This window comes from Lacerta agilis, chromosome 17 (assembly GCF_009819535.1).
Source record: "Lacerta agilis isolate rLacAgi1 chromosome 17, rLacAgi1.pri, whole genome shotgun sequence".
Classification (NCBI taxonomy): domain Eukaryota; kingdom Metazoa; phylum Chordata; class Lepidosauria; order Squamata; family Lacertidae; genus Lacerta; species Lacerta agilis.
This window is the reverse complement of record NC_046328.1, coordinates 153,790-175,342: the sequence shown is the minus strand read 5'-3', so window position 1 is coordinate 175,342 and position 21,553 is coordinate 153,790. Positions and strand designations below refer to the sequence as shown.

General features: G+C 44.5%; 1 protein-coding gene across 1 annotated transcript in view; it reads right to left on the bottom strand.

Annotated features, from left to right (window-relative positions):
• MYO18B (myosin XVIIIB) overlaps positions 1 to 21,553 on the bottom strand; it is a 235,905-nt gene that overhangs the window by 64,837 nt on the left and 149,515 nt on the right. Inside the window, exon 31 of the mRNA XM_033174542.1 lies at positions 9,773 to 9,893. Coding sequence (XP_033030433.1) covers positions 9,773 to 9,893 — 121 coding nt within the window. The remainder of the gene's footprint in view (positions 1 to 9,772; positions 9,894 to 21,553) is intronic.

Genomic DNA, 21,553 nt, shown 5'->3' with positions numbered 1-21,553 from the left:
TCCAGAGAAGAGGACCCAAACCAATGGATTCAAATGACAAGAATGGATATTTTGACCAAAAATTAGGCAGAATTTTCTGATAGTAAGAGCTGTTCATCAGTAGATGGACTTCCTCAGAAGGTGGTGTGTTTTCCTTCAACATTTGAGGTTTTTAAGCAGAGGTTGGATGGTAATCTCTCAGGAATTATTTAGTTGCAATTCCTGCATTGCAGGGGGTTGGGTTAATGACCTTTGGGGTCTCCTTCCTACTTGTCAACATCCTTCTTAAACTGTAGCCCATACAAATTTAATTGACTAACACTTATCTAGATTAATTACCGTATTTTTCGCTCCATAAGACGCACTTTTTTCCTCCTAAAAAGTAAGGGAAATATCTGTGCGTCTTATGGAGCGAATGGTGGTCCCTGGAGCTGAATTGTCCAGGGGCCAAAAGCAGATTGTGCTTTTTATTTTACAAAGAAAAAGGGAGTGTTGAAAGGACCCCGCTCAGCAGCTGATCAGCAAGAGATCGGGAGAGAGATAAGAGTCCCGGCTCCCTTTCAGCCCCGCCCTCTTGCCACGCCCTCCTTTGTTGAATGTGCTGCAGAGGGAGGTTGTTTGTTTCCCCAGGACATGTGACTGGCTGATTAGATTATCTGACTGGAAACAGTAGAAACAGCTCCCTTAAGATTTTTCAGAAATGTGAGTTAAACCCCATAAAAATGGGGCTTTTCCTCTTTGCTTTTTCCCCTTTGCAAAAGGAGCTTTGCTTTTCCCCCTTTGCAAAAAAAAGCTGCAAAACCTTTAGCTGATCCTTTTTTTAAAAAGGCCTTTTGCCTTTGCAAAAACAGCTGCAAAACTTTTAGCTAGTCCTCAAAAAAACACACACACACACACACAAACCCAGGGCTTTTAGAGGAGGAAAACCAGAAAAATATTTTTTCCCTTGTTTCCTCCTCTAAAAATGAGGTGCGCCCTATGGTCCGGTGCGTCCTATGGAGCCAACAGCACAAACAGATGAGACTTTACCTTGTCTCTGGGCCTCAAACCTCCCTGAAAGGCACAAGATGCTGTCTTTCTATTAGGAAAGTTAGGCAGCTGCCTCAGGTGCCTGATCCTGGAGGCAGCAGCAGCCCCCACCCCCACCCCCTGTTTCTCCTGAGCTGGCTTCCACCCTCCAGTATGGTTACTTACTCTTGAAGTAAGACCCAGCTGCCAATCTAGAAGGATTCGAGCATGGAAATGGGAAAGGCACCACCTTGTCCTTTCTCTTAGGGCATGGCCTATGCCATGCAACCCTAGGTATAGAGGGATGGTTGCTTATCCAGAGATGAGGGGACTCTGCACATGTTCAGAGACACCCTCCGATTGATGGCTATCATGCCATTACACAACTGTCATTCATTTCAACTCACTCCACACAAGAGAAATTCCAAGTGGCCTTTGCCCTGTGCTGGTGCATGAGGGTGCCTTGCTTGTTTGTTTGGGTCGGCCCCTGAAGAGCTTACAACTGAATCCTTGGGCCACAGCACAACAACTTCTGGTACTTCCTGCCTTAAATGGATCATTTGAGGAGGAAAACAAGGATGATTTTGGATTAATTGTTCTTGCAAGCTCCCCCCAGGGCCCATGGGGAGTGAGCTTCAGCCGCAGGTTGTCTTGATAACTGGCTCTCACTCTGGTATGGAACCCAAGAGGCAGGAGACGCTGAGTGGAAAAGCGCTTCTCATATCGGTAACCCCCTGGCACAGCCATTAAGAGCAGAGGTTCTTCTGTATATTAGGATGAAATTGGCTCTAATTTACAGACGTGTGCAGGATGAAGGGGACAAGATTACAAACTGCCAAGAGAATCAGCTACTGGCTTGCAACCTTTCAAACCAGAAAGATTTCCGTCGTTGAATAATATGGTATGTCAGGGGAGAGGGGAGTCTTTACCCTCTTTAAAAATATTATATTTGCTATATAAATGACTTGCCTCCTCCTAAACGATGACAAATGATAAAAAGCAAAAAGAGAAAAGAGAACGGAATTATATCTATGGAAAAAATGAAAATAGAACTGTGTGAGAACACTGAAATGATTTAAAGCATCTAATTTAAAGTAGCTCTGGCGGGACCAGTGGCGGAGGAATCTCTCCGGCACCTGGGATAGTGCAAACCGCCCATAGGGAGGGTGAGGACGGGGAGCGCAGTGCCCATAGGGAGGGACGGGACAGGGAGCACAGTGCCCATAGGGAGGGACGGGATGGGGTGTGTGGCACCCATTCCCACCCCCCTCCGTTGTTTGCTCGCCTACTTCCTTCCCGTCCTCTCCCCTGCCTGCCCGCCTCCTCCAGCCAGGAGCGTGGGGTAATGGCGCACCGCACCGTGCAACTCCCGACCCAGGGGGTGGGGCGATTGCGCCCAGATGGGGGGCGCAATCCACTACCAGGCGGTGCGATCTGGCTCAGTGGCCAGGCCGGGGGGGGGTGATCTGGCCCAGCGGCCAAGCAGGCTTTCCTTTGTTTCTTCATTCTCTTGTTTTTGTTGCACCAAGAGCTGGAATTTATCAATTTTGTTTTGCTGGAAGTGCTTTTGGGACGCGTGCTACGTGGCCGCTCAGTTTTGGCCATTTCGGCCGCAGCGCCAGCCCCTGTGTCTCGGCTCTCTACGTGTGCCAGAGCATTTTAGCAGCCCTTGCTGCCTTTTCCTGCCACCCTCTAGCTTATTTTGCACACCGGGAGGCAGGCAGGTTTCAGGCTCTGCGGGTTAAAGAGTGTGCTTCACCATAGCTCCCCGCCGGCTGGCTTGGGAGCCAGGGATCCGCGCGCCGGTCCTCTTTGCCGCCCCGGGGAAAAGGAACCCACTTCATTTTGCTCCTGCCCCTGGGGGACTGCTAGAAGCGATTCCAGCCCGCCAGAGCTCTTCAGTGGAAGATAAGGCTTTAGCGCACGCTCAGATCGCCAGAGGTGATCAGTAACATGCACAGGCCCCATAGAGCTAAGGGGGATTGCCAGAGAGCATGGGAATGTGTTCATCCTTTTTACTTTCCATCCTTTGTTATCCTGGGGCTTAACACCCGACGGGGGAGGCGGCATAATCAGGGCTAAACGGGCTTTAGGTGGTGGATCACCTCCTCCGATACAGGTCAGCTAGGGTTTCCTAGCCCCATAGTCAGGACCCACAGAGCACAGGCAGGGCTTAGTCGTCTGCCCCATTGCGGTAATTCTGTCATCCTCTCCATTGGGAATCCTGTCAACAGCTTGTGTTTCTTTGTGTTGCCTGTGCATCATTTTTGCTTTGTTTTTGCTGCCATCTTGAGTGTGGCCACGTGCGCTGGCCGTAGTGGCCATTTTGAGAGTGGTCACTGAGATCCCTGCATTGTTTCTTTGTTTCCGGTGCCATCTTGGGTGTGGCCACGAGTGCCAGCTGTGGTGGCCATTTTGTGGGTGACTACTTGGGTTCTTTACATTGTTTCTTTGTTACCGTCGCCATCTAGAGGCGTAATTCAGAATTGCTTTCTAGCTGTCCTTATATTTGATGTTCCTGTGGGGAATTAATTGTGGGTTTGCAAACCTTGGAGCCTTTACAGAAGAATTAATTACAGCGAACTGCTATTGATTTAATTGGTTACAATTGATTAGTTAATTAATCATAATAGAATACAATTAAAGTTAACAGAATACAATTAATCAATTAATTATAATTAAACACTACTAGAAATAATTGAATACGATTATTGATTTTACAGATCAATTAAACATTTATGATTAATTAATTGATTAATTAATTACAACTAAATTCATTAAACTCAATTTATTATTGCCAGACACTCTAGTGTAGAGTGCCCATCTTCTGGCCCGCAGGGGGCCCACATTGGGGGTAGTCACAATTAAATACAATTAATTAATTGATCACAATAATTAATTTATTAATTACAATTAATTACAATTAATTACAGGTAAATCAAATAACAATATAAATACAATTAATTTGGTTAATCATAATCAAGTAATTAGGTATATTTAATGCAATTTAGCTAATTGACCAACTTAATTACCTCTGTTTGTTAAGCGATCACAATTAATTATAATTAATTACAGGTGGATTGGAATTAATTACAACACGAATACAATTAACTTGGTTGATCATAATCAAGTAATTAGGTATAATAAAACACAATTTAACTGATTGACCAACTCAAGTACCTCCTTTTCTGTGATCTGCAGTTCAGAGGTATACAAATGGCTTCAAAACACAGTCAGCGGGCTGCCTCTTCGGTTCCTCCCCCAATTCGTTCCACTGCCAACAGGGCTCAAGGGCAGAATGGGGGGAGGGGTCCAAGTGTTATTAATAACCCTCAAGCATTGTCCCAGTTTTTCTCAGTTGTCCAAACTTTTTGTTGGCAGATGGGTCCTCTGGTCAATGGGTCGGACGGGGATACCCAGGAGTGTATACCTGATTCAGCTCCCAGCAGTGGGGAGATCCCAAGCACCTCTGCATTGCTATTCTCTAACTCTCAGCTGGGACGTCACCAGGTTGAGAGCCCACGGAAGCGTTCACAGACATCAGTCTGACACTCCCAATTCTCAACCTTCCGGTAGCTGCTCTCGCTCTTCAGATTCTCACCTCAGGTCTTCACAGTCTCTTCTAGATTTCAAAATCATTTTGCAGGTTTCTCTGGATCAATTGAGGGCTCCTACCAAGGTCGCGGGTTCCGATACATCCACGGATGAGGATGTGTCAGAACAGCTGACAAGGACCGGGCAGGACCCAGTGGGCGACAAAGAGCAGGGGGGAAAGAGGAAGTCCAAAACACAGACTGGAAAGAAGAGCAAAAGGAGTAGACCAACTGATACCAAGGACAAAACAGGTACATCCTTTTCAGAATCAGACAGCGAAACCCCATGGAACATATTGGGGGATCGGGGAGGACCAATCAGGGCTACCGTTATGGGTTCACACAGGGCTAATTCCCATCGGAAGTCCTTCAATGGAACACTGGAATGTAAGGGGGGAGCATTGGTGGGGGAGGTTAAGTCTCCCACCAACTTGTCCACTGATATTATCCTTGGTACTCAATTGTCAAAGAGGAAGCGGGCAAAGATCTTAAACGGGGACTATATCGATATATTCACCCTCTTACTGCCCGCTAAACTTATGGGGAAATGTGAGAAGCGAAGCTATGGCAGACGTAGATACAAGACACCCCGTGCTGAGCGTACTTTTGAGAATTGGTTGGATGGTTACCAGGTCTTTATGGGAGTGGTGGCTGCAGCTTACCCCAAGAGAGCTATGCATTTAGTGGCATATATAGCCGATGTGCGGAGGGCCTATGCGCTAGCGGGGTAAACCGCAGCGTTAAATTACGATGAGGATTTCCAGAGAAATGCTTCCCTCATGCCAACAACACGTTGAGATCAGAGGGATCAACATTATTGGAGTGAGCATGTGGGCCTTACGTTGTGAAAAAAACAGCCGGATTTAGTGAAATCTGGCAAATTCGAAACAAGGACCCACGCCGCAGAGTATGTTGGGAATACAACAAAGGCCTGTGCCAGAGGCCTAATTGTAAGTACATGCATGAGTGTGAGAAGTGCTTGGGGCACCACCCAGCAACGTCCTGCTTCAAAGGTAGGCAGTCCTTTCGGGGTGGCAGGGGGAATTCTCACCAGGGACCCAGAAGTTCCCCTGGACCTTCCCAGGGAGCAGCAGCAAATTGGTTCTAATACGTCACTTTGTCTGGCCTACACACCCGTAAAACACATCCCTTTGAAGTTATTACTAGATAATTACCCCAACAAGACAGCAGCAATATATGGGAGGGGTTCTCTTCAGGCTTCAGAATCTGGGTTGTACATCCGCCCACTTCAGGTGACCCACCCAATCAAAAGTCGGTGAAGGAAAGACCAGATATTGCCAGGAAGAAAATTAGTAAAGAAATTTTGGCAGGCAGGGTGGCTGGCCCCTTTCACACACATCCCATACCAGAGCATCACATTTCCCCATTGGGGATCGTACCCAGAAGAGTTCTGATTAATCCACAACCTCTCACACCCGAATGGTAGATCAGCAGGAACTTTGTTCGGTGAAGTACGCCACCTTTGATCAAGCAGTAAAATTAATTTGAAAGTTCAGCAAACAGGCTTTAATGGCAAAGTGTGACATTGAGTCCGCTTTTCGCCTTTTGCCAGTCCATCCACAGGACTTCCGGTGGCTGGGCTTTAGATTCGAGGGGGCATACTTCATCGATAAAGCCATGCCAATGGCTGTTCTGTAGCCTGTGCAGCATTTGAGGCGTTCAGTACATTTCTGGACTGGGCCCTCCGTTTCAAAACGGGATTAGACGGGGCGACACATTACCTCGGTGATTTTCTTTTTGTGGCCAGCACAAACAGTCCCGACTGTGCTTATATTTTAGGGGCTTTTGCATCGTTGGCCAAGGAACTCGGTGTCCCGCTAGCAGCAGACAAGACTGAGGGGCCAGTGGCAACCATAACCTATTTAGGCATTTAACTGGACACGATCACACAAACATCTCATACGTCAGCTTCCCCCCCCCAAAAAAAGGTTACACTCAAGCAGATCCAGTCCCTATTGGGGCATCTGAACTTTGCTTGCCGGGTGGTGTCTCCAGGGCGCCCATTCTGCATGAGGCTAGCACAGGGTGCGCTTATCAAAAGATGTCAGGGCCGACCTCGAAGTGTGGCTAAAGTTTTTGGACAAGTTCAACCGCATTTCACTTTGGCAGAATAACTTGAGGCTGCGGACTTCCAGGTCCAGTCTGATGCTGTGGGCTCATTAGGTTTCGGTGTTTATTTTAGGGGCAGATGGTGTGCCTGTCATTGGCCAGCCAGCTGGCAGGGCACAGCCATAACTCACGATCTAACCTTTTTAGAATTTTTCCCGATAGTAGTCGCTGTACACTTGTGGGCTGACGACTTCAGAAATCACTGAGTATGCTTTCAAACGGACAACCAAGCAGTAGTCAGTGTCCTGTCAAGACAATCATCACACTCCCCAAGGGTGTCAACCTTGCTCCGCTCCTTCGTGCTGTTGTGTTTCAAATTAAACATTCATTTCTCAGCAAAATTTGTACCCGGCATTAATAATGATATCGCGGACCCTCTATCTTGTTTCCAGATGGATCGCTTCTGCTTGTTAGCTCCGGAGGCACAGCAATCACCAGAGCCATTCCCCGAACACCTGTGGAGCCTTGGGAGCGAGAAATCCTAAAGGGAATATTGGCGATGGTGGCCCCCTCCACACATAGTTCCTATAAAAGAACATGGTCTGATTTTACTGAATTTAGGCACAGATCCACCGAGGTCAGGTCCGAGGTCCCCCCCCCACTAGGCAAGAAGTCTTAGGATACTTGATGCACTTAAGAGAGTTGGGTCGAGCAGCAAAGACCCTAAATATCCACTCAGCAGCAATATCATTTTTCTGCAAGGCAGCTTATTCCATGGATCCCTGTGCAGATTTTCTGGTTCGAAGAGCGCTTGAGGGTTGGCGTAGGCTACAGCCTCCCACCATTGATAATAGGAGGCCTATAACATTCAACCTTTTATGCCAAATTAATAAATAGCTAAGGAGCATTTGCTGGTCAAAATTCGAGACCCGGCTCTTCTCGGCTGCCTACTCCATAGCCTACTTTTGGGCGCTCAGGTCGGTGAGGGCCGTCTCAACACTGTCACCCGAGGGGATGTTACTTTGACCCGATCGCACATGCTCGTACATATTCGCCACTCCAAAACAAACCAAAGGGGGAAGGGAGCTATTATTTGCCCTTTGGCAACTGGACATAGGGGACCCTACCCGGTAAAGGACACCAGGCAATTCCTTGACTTAAGGCCAGCCAGTCTCGGTCCACTACTAATTCATCAGAACAGCACCCGCCTCACACACCCCAGTTCACATGCATTATGCGCAAGGCCATCGCCATAAGTGGATTCCGACCCGATGAGTTTGCTGCCCATTCCTTTAGAATTGGTGCCGGCCACCGATGTACATTTGGGGTTGTCAGCCGAAAGGTTTAAAGAGTTTAGGGCGGTGGAAGCCTGATGCCTACAAAGGGTATGTGCGAGCCTCCCGGTAGTCAGACTGCATCCCTCCTGACCGTGGTGTTGTCCTTCCTTTATTTCAGATAACCATCTATACTGCAGGTGTGGTTATGCCGGCCAAAGCATAGTTCACTGGGCCTGTGTGCAGGTGATCAAATCTGGTCTTGGTTGCAGTCTCGGCCTTTAGCAAAAAAAATTAAAGTGTCCTGGGTCACTAGGAGGAGAATGCACTGGGACGAGCTGCTGCCAGCCATAAAAGCCAAGGCCGCCTTGCTGGTTCCCCCTGACGCTTTGCTCATACAGCTCTGGGAGAATGACTTGGCCTACTGAAAAATCCGTTAATTTGAAGTTGAAGATTTTTAAGGATTTTAACAAACTGCTGACAGTTTTCCCAGGCCTGACGCTTTTGTGGTCTTCGCTGCTTCAGAGGCGCACAATGGCGTGATGGGCATTGCTACAACGCTCTAAACAAAGCAAGGAGGCTATTGGACTCCGCAGTAGCACACAAGCAGATAGGGCTGAAGGGTCAGGTGATCCGTCACCAGGACATAAAACGCAGTGAGGCATCCTTATTCCGGAAGGTGGCATGCATCTTTTGAAAGCGGGAAACAATATTTGGTTGGCAGATATAATTGAGGGTATTAGGAATTGGTTGCGGGCGTGAGGGTATTGGTGGCAAGCTCTTAGGCTTGATTGGTGGTTAGGCATTGGAAAATCTCTATAGAGGGGAGGAGGGGAGGTAGCACCATCATCTTCCCCTCATTTCGAAGGGTATTCCATTAAATGATTCCGGGGACATGGCCCTGTCCGAAGCCTAAGGAGGTGAGGGCCTAAGGCATGCCCCTAACAGTGATCACAGGGGAAGTTGCAGTCGATACGCATCACTGGGCTCCTTTCTGAAGGTTACCCTTCACTGGATTTCCAATGCACGGGTTGGGGTCGGATAGGGTCCAATGCCTAATCCAATACTGCTTAACATCCAAACCAATAAAGTTGTGGCCTTTTCGCCCATTAAAATTATACGATGTGTCAGTGTCATTATTTCCACGGGGAGGGGAGGACATCGCCGGGGAGGTGCGATCTGGCATGGCCAGGATTTTGTCATACCCCCCCCCCCAGATGACACCCGGGGGCGGGCCGCACCCACCTTGCTCCATCTCTGGGCGGACACCAGATCGTTAGAGATAAGATTTTGAGGAGAAGGAGAACTGGAACTTGCCTGGTAGCTATGGCGGATGCCAGTTACTCTCAGATTTACTCCCTTACATAAACAACAAAGATGGCGTAATGACATAGCTTGAATTTCAACAGTAGAAAGAAAGATTGGAAAAGCGGAGCAGAGATGCCATGTAAGACAGGATTAGAACAATGAAGAAACAAATGAGGGGGAAAACATATCACAAGGGAAGTTTACAGGAAACAACTCTTTTGTGGTTTTTTTGTTCTTAAATATCTCAACACGAATGGAGGTCATAAATCAGTAGCTGTTGATAAGGGACTAAGATCAGGACTGAATGCAATAGGATTAACCAAGATATTGGAAGCAGGAAGAAATAAGAATTTTGCACTCCGAAACCCAACACACGGAAAGTCACTAAAAATGTATAACTACATCCAGTTGATCTATATTTGGATGGAAATTATAATTTGATATTGATAAAATGTGGCTGTCATTGAATTTTAATATTTGAAAATTAATAAAGATTATGTACAACCATGGGCCACAGCAACTTTCATTGCGGACTCCTACCAAGTTCTTGTTCCTGCTGACCGTCTCCAGCTCAAGGTGCAGGTTCTCGAGCTCCAGAGCTACCATCTTTTGTGCCTTCTCAGCCTCTCCACATCTGGCTGTGCTCTCTTCCAGCTGCAAAATGCATAGTGAGAAGCAGTCAATGCATCACCTCCCACCCTGCAGGAAAACCATTTAGCTAGCTTAGCTTTCTTCCTCTGCCCTTAAGCAACATTTATTTATATTTCACTCCAAGAGTGTTTCTACATTTTGAAGCCCACCATAACTCTGCCTGCTTACAGCTATGTTCCTCTGAGGACTGGTGACACTGATTCCACACACACGCAGCCACACAGAAACACAGCTCTAGCTAAGACACAAGAGTACCAAGCATCTCACAGCGGAAAACCTGCTTTTCTTACCATCCCATTCCTTCCCATCTCAGCAACAATAGTTGGAAGGCAAAGAGAAATTGTTGCTTTTGCACAGCAAGCCTGAGCCCGCTTCTCATGCCAAACCCCTGACTTTATTTAAGGCAAATTTTGCAGTAAATCTGGGCTCATTAATTAGCCAAAATATGCAAATTGCATGTAGTTTGCAAAGATGCGAGTGATTTACAAGTGGGGTTCACAAATGATTTTTTACCAAACAGCTCAAATTGCACTTTGCAGACACACCCACCCCAAAAGGAAGCATTTTGCAAGTGTTAATTTGCTGCTGGGGCTGCCTGTGGTTTCTTCAGCTGCTGTCAGCCAAACTGGGCAGAACAAGAGAGAATTAACTTCAACATCCTCACTCTCTTCCAGCAATGTTTTGGTGATTGTACTTCCTGCTGCTTTCTTTCTTCCAACAATGATTTTTTAAAAGGTTTTACTTTTTTAACATACATAAAAAGCAGCTCCAGGCATGTAGAAAATAAGCATCTCAGTAGGAGGCCAGTTTTCAAGTGTGGGAATGTCTGTGGTGTTGGTTTGGCTTTTTAAAAATGCTATGTGGGTGGGGTGGTTCATGCCTGCAATCTAGTGATACAATCCAAGAAAGGCTTTAAGACTGTGCACAACAGTTACTCTTAAACCACAAGATTAGGGAACGGGGAGGGAGGGAGGGTGAGCTATATAACTCACTGCACTGCTCCATAGTGATCCCATCTACCTCTGTCCTCTCTTTCTTACTTTCTGTGCTACTCTCCAAAATGAAGGTCTCAGAACTATAATGCGTATTTATTTGGGTGGAGGGGGTTAGAGGGTGCTGTGGCTTTTGCTTGCTCAGTTTACTCAATCCAAAAAATGGTCTGCAGCTCCAAGAGGAGGGCAGGAAGGGATAGAGGAGGATATTTGTTTGGTAAATTTGAATTTATCACACCCACACTTCCTAAATCAATAGTTTCTCCTTTGAAATTCACTCTTTTCCAATTTGTGAATCAGTACAAAAACAATGTACTGGGGGGTTGGAATTGTTTCCAAAAATGGCATAAGCTAGGCAAATTGTGTACAAAAATGCATTATATTGAGAGAAATGTGCATGGAATGTATGTGATTACTATGATAGCTTTTGAATTACCGCATTTTTCCATGTATACGACTAGTGTTGGAGGGATGGTGACATCATCAACCAAGATGGTGCCTTAAATCGCTGCTGAGCTCCTTCCTGAGAACAATAACCAGCACAAACCGAGACAATGACGAGTAAGCATTTTAAAAAATAATTCCCCCTGTTAGGCTATGAGCTTTAGCAAGCCTGGATGGCTAAAAGGGACCGTAGATTCGGGATTTCACTACCTTCAAATGAATCTCCCTCAGGCACAGGCCCAAGCACTAGCAGGGCCCAAAAATGGCTGCCAAAGCTCCCAAACATGAAAAAGCAGAAGCAGGGAAACTGAGTAGGCCTTGAAAATGCACAAGGCCTAGTAGCCCTAATTAGGAAGGAATTGGCCCAAGGACTGGGGCAAAAGCACCTCCTCCCACTGAGGGAAGACATTGCTAACTTACTGAGACGGTGAATGATGTAAAACTACAGCTAACACAGCGCAATGGAATAGCTTGAAAAATAAAACATATATTAGGTCTCTGAAACATGTGCAAGCAGCCCTTAGAATCCAACTGGAAGACTGTCAAGATCGGGAAAGGAGACTTAACTTGAGGGTCAGGGGCCTACCTGAAAATTTTTGAGACTCAGATCTAAAAGCAGCCTTCCTCCCATGGATTCAATAATTATTTTCTGACTTGCAAAATCAGTGCAGAAAATATAGAATGCATACACAGAGCCCTGAGACCTAAACCTAAAAACAGGGAACCCACCAGAGATCTGATTGTCTGCTTTAATACATTCTCGGTGAGAAATGATTTAATGCAACGTTTCAGAAAACTGGAAAAAATAGAACATGAGGACTCTGTTATAGCTATCTTCCAAGACCTTTTTCCTGGACCTTGCAGTGATCACTTCGCAATGCAGGGATAAAATACAAAGAAGCTAAAAAATTATTGAAACAGCTCGATGTACGTATTGAAGACATGACAACAGAAGGAGTGGAGGAAAGCACCGAGGAAGAGACAGAAAAAGACTCTTTTGAATGGCAACAACAGCGAAGAAAATTAAAGAAAAGAAAAATCCAATGCAGAAGAAAAAATGGACAGAGAATCCCACAAGATAGCTTCTGCTCTGTGTGAGATCGTTTTGTCTTGGCTTTATGGCTTGCTTTATAACTTTACTATCATAGAATGTTCCTGGGAGGGGGGGACGCGGTGATTTTGGTCATCCCCTATTGTGAATACTACTGAAAGAGTAGAATTTACTACTCTGTGGATACCACAATGCTTCCAACAGTAGGAGGGAATTTTCTTGTTGCAGGTGGGAGGGGAAAGGGGGAGGGGGGTTTGGGGTTTGTTCACCATCCAGCTGTTAAACTATTGCAAGTTGCCAACAATTGCCTTTTAGATATAATGTTTTCCAGGAGCTCCTATAATGTACTAATCATCCTGGAGCAAGTATGGATACTTTAAAAATAATCACATGGAATGTTAATGGACTGGGGTCACCCATAAAAAGGAGACGGGTTTGGAAGGAATTAAGAAAAGGGAGACCGGACTTGATTCTGGTCCAGGAGACTCACCAGAGGAGAAGGGGGGCTACAATGAGTACGTCTCTCCTCCCCTCCTCTGGGGAACAGTGGTTTGCCTCTCAGGGAACATCTAAGGCTCGTGGGGTAGCAACATGGGTTGTGGATAAACCAGAATTTAAACAAACCCTTTGTGATCCTGATGGACGTTACTTGTTTATCAGGGGCATATTGCAGGACCAATGGCTAACTATACCTGTAGGTAATCTTTATGAACCAACCAACAGGAATAATTCTTGGAAAAAACACTGATGGAGCTGGAAATTTTAAGAAGGGTCAAACAATCCTGGGGGGAGATTTTAATTTAGTCCTAAATGAATATTTTGACAGAAATTGTTCAGGTCAGAAAAAAAGGTCAATAGGGGCTCCCCATCAACAAAACCCCCTCTGTATAAAATTCTTTAAAAATTCAATTTATATGGTATCTGGCAAATGGCAAACTCTGATTTAAGGGACTATACTCACTTTAGTAATCGCCATATAAACTACTCTAGAATTGATTATTTATTGACATCAGAGGGATGGATTCATCGGATCCACTCCTCAGAGATCAAAGCAGGAGATGTCCCTGACTATGCTATGTTTATTGCTGAACTGCTGAGAGGATACCCAAGAAACCCAGTATGGAGACTTGACCCATGGCTACTGCAAGATCAACTGGTTCTTGAATGGTTACAAAAAGAGATACCAGAATTTTTAAGATCAATGATACAGGATTATATAACCCATCTTTAATTTGGGATACCTTCAAAGCAGTAATTAGAGGAACATTAATCAGTGAGAAGAGTATAATCAAAAAAAGGAAATCAAATATTCATCTCCAAAGAAATAAAAGAATTAGAAGAAAACCATAAAATAACATGTAGCCAAGAGCACAAGGTCGAACAGATTCTCACTGGCCTTGCAGACAATTTCATTGTCCAGAAAGTGGGAGAAGCAACAAGAGGATCAGCAATTTTAGATCTGGTCCTAACCAACAGTGATGACCTGGTTAGTGGGGTAGAAGTGGCAGGATCATTATGTGGGAGTGATCGTGCTCTTCTGGAGTTTATTATACAGCGGAAAGGAGCAGCCAAGCATACTAAGACTCAAATTCTAGACTTTAAGAAAGCCGACTTCACAAAACTTAGGGAACACTGGCTGAGATACCATGGACAGTAATACTAAAAGGAAAGGGAGCTCATGATGGTTGGGAGTTTGTTAAAAGGGAGATATTAAAAGCACAACTTCAGGCAATACCAGTGAGACAGAAACATGGAAGGGTGGCTATCTAAAGAACTTTTAACTGAGTTAAGATTTAAAAGAGATATGTACAAATAATGGAAAAAGGGGGAAACCACCAGAGAGGAATTCAAACAAATAGCCAGCACGTGTAGAGGCAAAGTCAGAAAAGCTAAAGCACAGAATGAACTCAGGCTTGCTAGAGAGGTGAAAAGCAATAAAAAGGGCTTTTATGGGTATGTCCGAAGCAAAAGGAAGAACAAGGAAACAGTGGGGTCACTTAGAGAAGATGGTGAAATGCGAACAGGGGACAGAGAAAGGGCAGAACTCCTCAATACCTTCTTTGCCTCCGTCTTCTCCAAAAAAGAAAACAATGCCCGACCTGGAGAATATTGAGCAGGTGATTCAGCAGGTGAAACAAAGCCCAGAATAAGTAAGGAGGTCAAAGACAAAATTCGCGACTGGATTCTTGCTAGGGATGCTGCCCTTGATCAAGAACTATCTAATGCGGCCAGACTCTCCACGTGGTTCCCTCGCGTGAAGGCAGTTAGATCTCTGGCCCACTACTTGAGTGATCTGATAAATCCTACGCTAAGAAGGGCCTTTGCACTAGCTTGATTTCATGCCATTCCCACAGCATTCTTACAGGGTGTATTTTCCAATACTCCTCTGGATCTTCGACTCTGCCCATGCAACAAGGGAAAGATAGAGGACTTTATTCACTTCTTCCTCTACTGCCCACTATATGCCTCAATAAGACCTAGGCTTCTCCCTCTAATCCCGCTGACTATCGCCAGGGACGTTGACCTCATGAAATACTTACTGGCAGATGCCAACCCCTTGATTTCACGTGGAGTGGCCATCTACATATTACAGGCCCTGAAACTCAGGACCACCTTTTTGGCTAACTTCCGTTAGCCTTAGTATTATGTATCTTCCTGACATGGACTCTGTCGTCATGGCCCTGCTATTGCTTTTATTTTATTTGTATTTTCCAGCACGATTTTACTTCCAATGTTTTAACTGTATCTGCTGTATTCTTTGTATAATCGTGCCAGGCCACTGCCTGGTCTTTTACTATGTGCTACGGCCATAATGGCTAATGCAATAATAATTGATTGAAGTAAGGAGGTAGTACAAGAATTCATGGCTAGTTTAGATGTATTCAAGTCTCCAAGGCCAGATGAACTACATCCAAGAGTATTAAAAGAACTGGCAGAGGTGATTTCACAACCACTGGCAGTATCTTTGAGAATTCCTGGAGAACAGGCGAAGTCCCAGCAGACTGGAGGAGGGCAATTGCTGTCCCTATTTCCAAAAGGGGGAAAGAGAAGACCCAAACAATTACCGCCCAGTCAGCCTGACATCAATACCAGGAAAGATTCTAGCAGATCATTAAACAAATGGTTTGTGAGCACCTAGAAAGGAATGCTGTGATCACTAAAAGTCAGCATGGGTTTCTGAAAAATAAGTCATGCCAGACTAACCTGATCTCATTTTTTGACAGAATTACAAGCCTGGTAGATGAAGGGAATGCTGTGGATATAGCCTATCTTGATTTCAGCAAGGCCTTTGACAAGGTGCCCCATGATATTCTTGTAAAGAAGCTGGTAAAATGTGGGCTTGACAATGCTACTATTCAGTGGATTTGTAACTGGCTGACTGACCGAACCCAAAGGGTGCTCATCAATGGCTCCTCTTCATCCTGGAGAGAAGTGACTAGTGGGGTGCCACAGGGTTCTGTCTTGGGCCCAGTCTTATTCAACATCTTTATCAATGACTTGGATGACGGGATTGGGGGCACCCTGATCAGGTTTGCAGATGGCACCAAATTGGGAGGGGTGGCTAATACCCCAGAGGACAGGATCACACTTCAAAATGACCTTAGCAGATTAGAGAACTGGGCCACAGCAAACAAGATGAATTTTAACAGGGAGAAATGTAAAGTACTACACTTGGGCAAAAATAAAATAAAATGAAAGGCACAAATACAGGATGGGTGACACCCTGGCTTGAGAGCAGTACAAGTGAAAAAGATCTAGGAGTCTTGGTAAACCGCAAACTTGACATGAGTCAACAGTGTGATGCAGCAGCTAAAAAAGCCAATGCAATTCTGGGCTGCATCAATAGGAATATAGCATCTAGATCAAGGGAAGTAATAGTACCACTTTATTCCACTCTGGTCAGACCTCACCTGGAATACTGTGTCCAGTTCTGGGCACCACAGTTCAAGAAGGATACTGACAAGCTGGAAGGTGTCCAGAGGAGGGCAACCAAAAATGGTCAAAGGCCTGGAAACGATGCCTTATAAGGAACGGCTTAGGGAGCTGGGTATGTTTAGCCTGGAGAAGAGAAGGTTAAGGGGTGATATGATAGCCATGTTCAAATATATAAAAGGATGTCATATAGAGGAGGGAGAAAGGTTGTTTTCCTGCTGCTCCAGAGAAGCGGACACGGAGCAATGGATTCAAACTACAAGAAAGAAGATTCCACCTAAACATTAGGAAGAACTTCCTGACAGTAAGAGCTGTTCGACAGTGGAATTTGCTGCCAAGGAGTCTCCTTCTTGGAGGTCTTTAAGCAGAGGCTTGGACAGCCATCTGTCAGGAATGCTTTGATGGTGTTTCCTGCTTGGCAGTGGTTTGGACTGGATGGCCCTTGTGGTCTCTTCCAACTCTATGATTCTATCCATTTTTAAGAAAATCGGTCGAGTGCTCACTGGAAGACAGATCCTGAAGCTGTGGCTCCAATACTTTGGCTACCTCATGAGAAGAGAAGACTCCCTGGAAAAGACCCTGATGTTGGGAAAGATTGAGGGCACAAGGAGAAGAGGACAAGATGGTTGGACAGTGTTTTCGAAGCTACCAACATGAGTCTGACCAAACTGTGGGAGGCAGTGGAAGACAGGAGTGCCTGGTGTGCTCTGGTCCATAGGGTCATGAAGAATTGGACACGACTAAACAACAACAACAAAGACACATGGGAGCATCTGTAAAAAATAATATTTTATATTTTTTTATAATTTTTAAACCAGCAACTGTTTGATTATATTACTAATGTAATTACCTCGACATAGTTGGGGCTATTTTGGGGGGAGGAGGTTTAGGAAAACTGTATTTGACTGCTTGTATTGATTATATGTTGTTCTTATATTCAACTAATAAAATATTCCAAAAAACCCATTTTTTTACATGTCAAAAATTAGGGGGTGTCTTATACACAGGGCCATGTCCCCCCATTTTCTTAAATCTGAGTCCCCCAAAATAGGGGGGCATCTTTACATGGGGGTGTCTTATAGACGGCAAAATACATAAATCGAAAATAAAATTGTATATGGAAATGGGGGAAGCCACTGTTAGATTGGAAAAGTGAGAGAACCTGAAACTGACAAATTTGTCCATTGCCAGTAGAAATTTCACAAACTGCCTGCAGTCATGACCACAGCAATGGAGGGTGAAAATAAGACAAAAAATCAAGAAGACAGATGCACAGATGAAGACAGATCCTTATGCTGTAGAGATCAAGGACATTGATACACAACCACAAATTTATGGGGTAGGCACGTATTATTATCTGGATGGGGCAGGTGGAGCATTAAATTGAGAGACTAACAGGTTGCCTACAGCTGCTCAGAGCTTTTAGGCTCAAATTCAGATCTAAACTAGGGAGGAGCAAAATGCTTCTCTCTAACCACTGTTGACCCCTGTGTGATAAAACAATTGACTAGTGTGCAGACATGGAGCAAACAGAGCTGACCCCATCCAGAATGGTTTGTGCACTGCTATTGACGGGGTGGGGTGGGAAGGCAGCTTCAGGTGCAGGGGGCCCTTCTGCCCAACCTGGTGCCTACTGGAACTAGTAGGGCAGAAGAAAAGGAGTGGGTGGTGCCAGAGCCAAGGGCAGGAATTGTATTGTAAATAAATGAGCAAATAAAAAAGTTTGTTTCTTTTTCATCCCTTCTTTCGTACACAAGAGATAAGGCGTAAGTGTGGTGTCTGACATAAGCAAAATAAAAGTTAATTTGGGGGCTAAACAAAATTTGGGGACACTGGCAGATCTTTGCAGCCCGGTGGCACATATGCTAAAAACTCCCCTGCTCTCATCCTTGCTGAATGGAGCAATACTGAGAGAAAGGAGGAGCAAGCCAATAGAGTGTCACCCCCTAGACTGGCCAAAGTAGGCAGGTGGGTGAGTAGGCAGGTGGGTCTGGGAGCTGAGGGCAGGCTGAAAACGGTGGGGCAGACCAGCCTCCACTGGCCTCATGATTTCTATTTTGGACCTTGCAGAAGAGACCATGAGGTCTGAAAGACTTGCTGGGCGCGGGGGGGGGGCATAGCTGTCAGTTTCGGATTTGAAAATAAGGGATCAGCAGTCTCACCTTCCCCGGGGACAGTCACATATCAGTGGTGGGCGGAGCCAGAAGCAAAAGTGGGCGGAGCAGCAATGTAAACTCCAAGCGGCTCGGGCCTCGGAGCGGAGCAAAGAGAGGGCAGCCAGCAAATAGGAGGGCACCTATGTGCTCTGCGCGATGGGAGCCCCATCGTCTTCTTGTCTGATCCCATCAAAACAGGACAGGAAGCAGGCAGCTGCTCAAAGGCGCAGGCTCCGCCTGCCAGCTAACCCTATTGGCCGCTGAGGGGCTCGGCGGCAACGGTTAGTGGCTGATACAGGGGGAGGAATACACCCCCCTGTAGCACGGGGCTCGGCGGCAACGGTTAGGGGCTGATGCAGGGGGGGGGGGAATATGATTGTCATATGCTTTATCTCCAAGATACGAAGCAGTGTATCTTTCAGGATAACTGTTGATAAAATAGAAGGTTCTTTCCTGCCTGGCATGTCTTGTTTGTCGCCTTTCCAGAGGCATATGCTTTGCCATTACTGAAAACAGGATTTTGGACTCTTTAGTTCTGATGGGGCCATATCCAATAGCTAGTAGCCACCAGACTTCAGGGCCCATTAATATTATGCAAGCATCTTCTAGTCACCATCAACAACTGAAAAAATCTCTTTAGCTGTAAAAAAAATAAAATGCTATAGCTGTACCACCCTTCCTCATCCTTAATTCAGGTTATAAACACAGATAGTTTATCTGTTTCTTGCTTCCTCCCCTTCTGGCAACACACACACACACTACCTTGGTCCCACCCCCCATCTCTGTTGTTCTTTCCTCTTTTCTTTTTTGCTTCTTACATCTGCATAATGGAATTTTCCCACTTGGGAACAAACAAATTGAAATTCCCATAAAAAAGATGCATAATGTATGAATGGATCAACAGTGTTAAGTTGGCAGCATCCTGCCATCTGTTAGATACCTGTTTAAAATGAATGCAGCAGACTTACGAAACACAACTCTAAAGAGATTTTGATTTTGATGAACATACAGATTGTGGTAAAAAACATGCACACACACATCAAAAAAACCAAGTTGGGGGATTTCTCTCCCCTTCGTCCGAAAAAAACACCCTTTCTCCTCTTTGTTGTATTCTTCTGGTTATTGCAATTTGCAGAGCTGATTGTGAGACACTCTTGGAATTCATGATGGTCTTAGACTAAAGGGAATGACAATGTGTTTTCAAACTCCTATGAGCTGAGGGCGCTTCAGCCTCCCCAATAAAAATATTTGAGGGGGCCACCTACCCAAGTTGATGGTATTGACATTCAAATGTTGTGTATGCATCTCTACCACCTGATTACAATCAAAGAGATTGAAGAAGCGATAAAACATATGCAGTTGGGCAAGGCCCCAGGACCGGATGGATTAACGGCAAAATACTACAAAATCTTAAAGGACTGGATGATTCAACCAATGAAGGAAGTATGCAATGAAATTCTAAGAGGAGGATAGGCACCCGAGTCATGAAAGAAGCATATATTACTCTGATACCAAAACCAGATACAGATACAAATGAAAATTATTGACCAATTTCCCTGTTGAATGTGGCTTACAAAATATTTGCAAATGTGCTGGCCACAATGATCAAGCAGGCTTTTTGCCTGGGAGACATATGAATGGAAATATTAGAAATTAAGTGGATATACTTGAAAGGTTAGAAAAGGAAATAATACAAGAGCTATTTTGATGTTTATAGACGTGGAGAAGGCCTTTGATAATATTTCATGGAGTTTTATGAAAGAAAATTTTGTCAAGATGGAAGTAGGTCAAAACTTTATGAATGGAGGTCTTACAGGTACAATATTCTAATCTGATAAACCAGGAGATAGAATGGAAAATAAAATTAATGAGACAAAAGACTTTTGAATCTGCAAACAAATGTGGTAAATTACTGGCTTGGCAATTAAAAAAGAGACAGAAGCAAAATACAGTTACCAATATAATAGTGGATGACAAAAATATAGAGAACCCAAAGGAGATCAGAAGAAGTTTTCAAAAATTTTACAAACAGCTGTACAAAGAAGACAACCAGAATAGAGATAAAATACAACAGTTTTTTGGGGGAAAACAGACTGCATAAACTACCAGAGGACAAAAAAAATAATACTCAACCACCCAATTATAAGAAAAGAAGTAGAAGAAGCAACAGACCATATGGCCCCGGGACCAGATGGACTTACAGCAAAATACTATAAAACTTTAAAGGACTGGATGATTCAACCGATGATGGAAGTAGGCAATGAGATATTAAGGGGAAGTAGGGCACCAGAGTCATGGAAGGATGCTTACATAACTCTGATAACAAAACCAGATACAGATAGGACTCAAGTGAAAAATTATCGACCAATTTCTTTATTAATGTGGATTACAAAATATTTGCAAATATATTGGCCACAAGATTGAAAAGAGTGTTGAAAGAATATATCCACAATGATCAAGCAGGTTTTTTACCTGGAAGACATATGAATGGTAACATTAGAAATTTAGTGGATATATTAGAAAGGCTGGATAAGAAAATTAATGCAAGAGCTATATTGATGTTCATTGATGCAGAGAAGGCCTTTGATAATGTTTCTTGGAGTATTTATGAAGCAAAATTTTGATAGATGGAAGTCGGAGGAAATTTTATGAATGGATTAAATGCAATTTATTTTGAGCAAAGAGCAAAGACTATAGTAAATAATGTTGTGTCAGAGAAAATCAGAATTGAAAAAGGACTAGACAATGGTGCCCGCTATCTCTGCTTTTATTTATTACAGTCCCTGGAGGTCCTGTTGAAATGATAAGAGAAAGGATGAGATTTAAAGGAATAAGGGTGGGAGAGAAGAATATAAATTGATAGCCTGAACACAGTGCAGTGAAAGCACTGGAAACAATACAAGCAGTTTGGGCAAGTAGCAGGCTTTAAAAAATTAAATCTATACAAGGATTAATGACGAAAAAATATGGAACGAGATCAAAAGAGATTTAGAAATCTGGACAAATTTGAAGTTATCCATTTCAGGCCGAATTTCGTAGTAAAAATGAATGTTTGCTGAAAATGTTATTTTTGTTTCCAATCATTGCCAATTAT